General features: G+C 40.9%; 1 protein-coding gene across 1 annotated transcript in view; it reads right to left on the bottom strand.

The window, feature by feature from the left end:
* Positions 1–200: 200 nt before the first annotated feature.
* The window catches only part of prkcbb (protein kinase C, beta b), a 102230-nt gene continuing 95890 nt past the window's right edge, over positions 201–6540 (bottom strand). Inside the window, exon 17 of the mRNA XM_005743508.2 lies at positions 201–1549. Coding sequence (XP_005743565.1) covers positions 1394–1549 — 156 coding nt within the window. The 3' untranslated portion in view covers positions 201–1393. The remainder of the gene's footprint in view (positions 1550–6540) is intronic.

A 6540-nucleotide genomic window follows, 5' to 3' on the forward strand; every position in this document is an offset into this window, starting at 1 on the left:
AATTCCAACCCTCAGTCGAGGATCTGACTGTATGACTAAGTGGGTGTACACAGGTATGGGTGCTTGTGTGTGTGACCCAAAATACATACATGTAATTCTGTCTGTCACACACACACACTCACGTACATATATTCTAATATATGGATGACTGTCAAGAAATGCACACATACACAAATAAATTACAGGCAGGTGGTTTAAATTAAAATAAAAAAAAATATGAAAAAGCAGCATTGCTTTTTTATTATTGCTGTTTGTGAAATGACTCCCTTGGAGGCTGTCAAAGCAGCTCAGCGTTCACCGTCTGCGCACGTGTGGATGCCCCACTGGTGACTGCTGCATTGCCAACTCCTGCGACGACTCATCGCACCAGGCTCCCACTGAAGCCCTGGCAGACGTACGGGCTAGAGCCAAAACAATTCTGATAATAATAAGAGAGGCATCAGAGGGGCGGATGGAGGGTGAAAAGGAGGAAATAGAGGAAAAAGAAAAAGAGGGGGTAAACAAAAAAACCCCTAAAAAGGCTGTGAAGCTCGCTCAATGTGAGACGCTAAGCCTCATGAGAGTGGGATGGGAACAATGGCCCAGTGGAAGTGGTTGGCGGTACTGCTCGCGGTGTGTGTCAGGATGAATGCAGAGGATACGGTTGATATTACGAAATGCAGATGTGCATACAGTTCAAGAAGTTAGAAAGTTTTACTCCTATACAATTTTTACAAAGACACAAGAGTAACAACATTAGAATATATATAAAACTTTACATTGCTAACACCGTGACACGCCAGTTATGTTGTAAAAACATTCATAAACACCAAATCTACATTCCAGTGTGCTTCGTAGGTCTTGGTCCCATTTTACTGTGCATGACAGGGATCCAGAGTTAAACCTGGAATTATCAGCGCTCATCGATGGCGGCCAATTTAGCAATGCCAGGAAAATATGAGCCTGGATTTGCGCGATGGTGCTTTGTAGATGTCACAATGATGCTGTGAAACTTGTGGGATAACACAAGGGAACATAACGCAATACTTCACTCTAAGAATACTAAGAGCGGTGAAATGCCATAAACACATCAGGAATTCTATCGTTGAATAAAGAAAGAGTGAGCTGACACGAGTGAAGCGGTAAGCTTGTGCTTCTCTACACTGAATAAAACTGGTTGGATTAATGCGGTTGATATTTTCTCCTGTTCCTGCCCTGCACAAAAAGCAGATGTTGACACCTCGGACATTTTTGATTCAATACTTCAACGTCTTTGGTATCCAGTGTTTGGTGCTGTGATTCCTGTTTTGGGCTGCAATCTTGGAGATACCCCAGTATGGCCTAAAAGAACTACAGACATTTACTGAACATACACATTTACTGCTTTGAAACCTCCTCTATCGGTCCATCGGTGTTAATTAGCGGGGGCCACGTATTCCGGGTTGATGTAGGAAAAGCCGAGGAAATCGTCCTGGTCCAGGTTCATGATGACGAGCTTGTCTGTTGGCGTCAAGTCCACAGCCATCTTGGTGAACTCCTTGTCAAAGTTGCAGGTGTCCCGACGGTTCCTCTGCAGGTGGGGTTCAGAGATTATGAAGGGGAGAGGATGTGATGAGAGGGAGGAACGACAGAAAAAATATTGTTGGAGGAGAGTGGGATGGATTGGGATGGAAAAGAGAATCCACTGCTGTTAAACACCCTATAGCGGACAATCAACTTAAAGCACAAGCTCTTTTGAACTAAACAAACTGCAATATTGTTCAGTTTCTGTACTGTGATGGTGCAACGAACAAATGATTAGGAAGCGCTTCCCTTTCGTACCCGAGGTCAAATAAATCCTGTTCACTCTCATGTCTGTCTGTCTTCCTCTGTTTCAAGTCTTTATGCTTATTGCTCAGTCACAATACAGTAAAAATAGGACATCGGCCTCCTTGCAACTAAGAAAAAAATCGGTGTTTCCCCGGTGAAAGCTTTGGTGTTGGAGACTGATTATAAGATGTTACATAGTCTACAACACTGCCAACCTCTGCATAGTTACTTTCAATTGCAAGGTGATTGGACAGCTCGCACGCGTGGGCTAACTCAAACTGACTGCAGTCACTCTCATACAGCTATGCAAATTGTTACGAGCACCAATCAATGGCCAAGAGTAAGCATATGTATACAAATGTGCTGTTTATAGGGTTGGGAAACCTGCAGTCAGCTGAGAATGAAGACTTTATCACAGCTGATTGCGATATCATGACGAACTTTTGCAGGTAATTCACAGCTTGACCCAATTCAATCGCCAACGGAAAGCAGAGGATCTGTCTTTTTGCACTTTTATTGTCAAGGTGCTTTGAAGATGGCAACTGACTTTGAATGGACACAAACCTGGTCCTCAAAGTCTTCAAAGCAATTATTTCAAAGGCAAGTTCAGTGCACACAGAAGCAGTAATTTTGGTTATGCCACTAGCATGAGCCTGTAGCATGAGCCAGGTTACTTTGCTGTTTGCAGAAAGTTTATCTTTACTGCACGCAGGTGAATTGTATCAATTCTTATTTAAATTTTTTTATTTCCAAAACCTGTACTTGCTTTTTTTCCTTTTTTGGCTTACAAATGAGAAACAACACAGAACACAAGAAACAGCATCAAATGTGCTTGAACTGATAACCAGAGACTGTTCATTCAAAACCCACAAAACTCTGGTATTTTCTTTACATTTGTAGATCAAAGTGGATACCCTAAAAAATTTGCTGTCTGCCTCTCACAGTGGAAATGTTGATGCTAGTGATCCCTGAAATGAAACCACCTGCTGCGGCACAAAATCCTGTGTGCAGTCACATAGTATGTTAGGAAAAACTCACCTGAACATCTAATCTTTCCAGTTAAGTTTCACTATCTAAAGTATTTAAACTTTATTATTAAATGTTAAGAAGAATGTGAATGTTGCCCCACAAGAATACAGAAGACCTTCTTGACCTTCATCTAAGAAAAGGCGTTGTAGCTGGTTGGACTTGCTAAGCCTTGAAAATAAGAAACATCTCTCTTTTTTCAGCACTGAACAAAACAGAACAGTGGTGTATTCAGTCCATTTGCATTGCACAGAAAGGTTTTGGATGAAGCACAGCACCCCCACTTCCCTTCCTTTAGGGCTTTTCCAATCTTCATGTAATAACATTTTGCTAGTAAACACACAAGTGCAAGTAGAAAGAAAAGTTGAGTCTGGACTTAAACATGTGGAAAATAATCAGTTAGAACAAACGTGAGTCAGGCTGTTCATAAGGAAAGAGGATATTAGGAGATCAAGCCATTTTCAGTGTATTTATGGATATGCTGGGAAACTGCATACAGTAAAGGAGAGCTGCAGAGAGGAGTGAGTGCTGAGAGGTGCTAAGCAAAGAGAGGAAAGAGACAAACTTGAGGGGGTCGAGTACACCAACTGTGACTTTCTGCAGGAGGTGAGGGATCCTGGGTGGATGCACTCGTAGTAAAGCAGGAGGGGCTTTCTCTGAGGCAGAGGCTCATTAACACACAACCTGGCTCATTTTTTATGTATAGATTTATGAAAGGCAACACCAAGCTTCACCGCTGGCAAGTATGTTCCCCAAAGAAATAGAAGTAAAGACGGAACCAGAACAGCACAAACTTTAAAATGATCTCCAGTGTGGCCATTTCCATCTTTAATCAAAAGCAAAGACACCTTAGGCTGATTTCTATAACGCAGATATCACATTGTGTTTCACCTGCTCTTTATCAGCTTTTAACTTTTTCTAATTATGAGTCCTACTTACTGTCACTCCCTGGGTCTCACGTCGCCAGATCATTTACATAAGTGTGAAAACTTTGCATGCCTTCATCAGCATGTTTCAGCGTTCTTCGACGTTATCACATACTTAAAACACAAACTTTGATGAGCTAATTCACAAATAATATGCTATATAATAATATGGAAAATATATATTCACTGGCCATTTCATTAAATATGTTTGTTCAAGTGCTCTTTAACACATATGTAATCAAACCCGACCGCTTTGAGCTGAAAGGAGGATGACGCTACTTCAAATAGCCACTTGTTACAACCAAAGTATGCAGAACAGCATCTCTGAACACACAACACATCCAACCTTGAAGCAGATGTGGTACAGCAGCAGAAGACCACATCCAGTGCCACTTTCATCAGCTAAGAACAGGGCATTGAGGCTATAATTGGCACAAGCTCACCAAAATTGGACAATACAAGACTGAAAATCGTTGCCAGGTCTGATAACTCTTGATTTCTGCTGCTACGTTAGGGTCAGAATTTAGTGTGAGCATCCTTCCAGTCTACCTGAGTATTGTTACTGACATGTCCATCCCTTTATGGCCACAGTGTACCCATCTTTTGATGGCTGCTTCCAGCTCAAGCTGGTTAACCTCAAGCAGGTTTCTGTATTTCATTTGAGTTCAGTGAACTCAAATGGCCTCTACAGTCATCAGATCTCAATCCTGTAGACTGAAATCTGATGACTCCTTTGTGATGTGGTCGCTGAATGTACTTTTAAATGCATCTGGAGTTGGCAAAAAAATGAGCAGAATATAGTCAGTGTTTAAGACGTAATATTAAAAAGCCATAGAGTCACAGTGGGATGAAGTGAATAGCAAAGAAGGAGAGAAGAAAAAATAAAATCAAGCAGTTACATAAATATTCACATCACCAGGAAAGCAGCGGTAGCGGGGAAGAGCTTATAAGAGGCAATCCACAGAAAAATCCACAATCATAAATATTTTGATTAAAAAGACAGCAAGCGATTTATCAAATACAGCCATAAAGTCAACAGTGTGAGGATCTATCAGCATGTAAGTCTGAAAAACACAAATAAATGAAGACACAGTGGCAACGTGAAAAGGAAGAGAAAAAGAGACAGGGTTAGGCGGAGAGGACTGCTGGCTTTCTAGGCTATTTAAAAATCAGTCTTCAGTTTTCAGACCCTTCTTCTGTGGAACCAGCTCCCAGTTTGGATTTGGGAGACCGACACCCTCTCTACTTTTAAGACTAGACTTAAAACTTTTCTTTTTGATAAAGCTTATAGTTAGGGCTGGATCAGGTGACCCTGAATCCTCCCTTAGGCCTAGGCTGCTGGACGCTTCCCATGATACACTGAGTGTTTCGTCTGCACTCATCTGTCTTCACTCTATATGTGTTTATGCAAGACTCTGCATTTAATCATTAATTATTATTAATCTCTGACTATTCTATAGCATGTCTTTAGCCTTGTGTCCTCCCCTCTAAACCAAATAGTCACAGCAGATGGCTGGCCCTTCCTGAGCTTGTTCTGCCAGAGGCTCCTTCCTGTTAAAAAGGAGTTTTTCTTTCCCGCTGTTACCAAGTTCTTGCTCATAAGGCGGTCATCTGATTATTGTAGGCTCTGGAGAGACTGTTGTTGTGATTTGGTCATATATAAATAGAATTGAATTAAATAAGAGTGGAACCAATATTTATAAAGGGTGAAAGTTGATACAAGATGGTGGAGGAAGAATGAAGAAGGAGTACAGAGAGGGACAGGAGGGCCTTTAACACAGGGGAAACTACAAATAAGTGTTACATACCTTTATCTTCCAGCTTTCTCATGGCCTAAGATAAGCTCCCTCTAGCTACAGGGACACACCTGCCACAGTTGGCTGAGGTCCACCTCACGTTCCTGGCTTCTATACCCACTGGAGTGTCTCCTCTCAGGAGAGGCCTGCACTCCTGGTGGGTACAAAACCCATACAGAGCACGTGTGTTTTGCTCTCCAAGTAGAATATCCGATGGCGAGATTAAGTTTTATCTAACCCTCATTCCACACTCAATACATACTGCTGTGAGGTCAAGCACTGTTACAGTCCTAAAAGGTGTATTCAGAGTTATAGCAAACAGCTTAAAACAATGAATTGAAAGTTTTTGCAAAGGACATCTAGAACAGTGTACCTCGAGCACTTTATGTGCACTCATGTTAATGGGAAAGCTGCTAATCTCAAATTAAATGAGGTCATATCTCTAAAACATACGAGCTAATTTCAACAAATATTTAATCTATAGTAGTACCAAAACTTCCACTGTATGTGATCATCCTGATCATATTTGATCTACAGGTACCACTTGTTTTTAAGTTTTATTATATTCAAGTACAAATAAAAATGTATTTTAGTCCACTGGATAAAATGGTCCAGAGTTGAACATATCCAGCTACCTCTTTGTTATTAAACCCCTCCTCCTGCTGCAATTTACATCAGTGATCATAGACTGGAGCATATCACTGTGATGAAGCTAACATGATGTGCTAGTTTGAGACATATATCTGCAAGAGATTTCAGTTTGCTCATGTGAAAGAGGAGTCTTTCACAGAAAGGTTAGACATGGAGTTCCACAGGGCTCTTAACTCGGCCCAATATATATTACCTTGTTAATGTATCTTCTCTATCATTGAGACTTCTCCCATATTAGTTTCTCTTCACTGCTTGCATTTAAAATCAAATGGAATTTGAAACCCACCCACCCAGCTATTTTTGCATTTATAGAAAACTGAAGTTACTACATTTAGAGTATATATATATATATA

The sequence above is a fragment of the Pundamilia nyererei genome, unplaced genomic scaffold, assembly GCF_000239375.1.
Source record: "Pundamilia nyererei isolate P.nyererei 1_Seehausen unplaced genomic scaffold, PunNye1.0 scaffold00132, whole genome shotgun sequence".
Lineage (NCBI taxonomy): Eukaryota > Metazoa > Chordata > Actinopteri > Cichliformes > Cichlidae > Pundamilia > Pundamilia nyererei.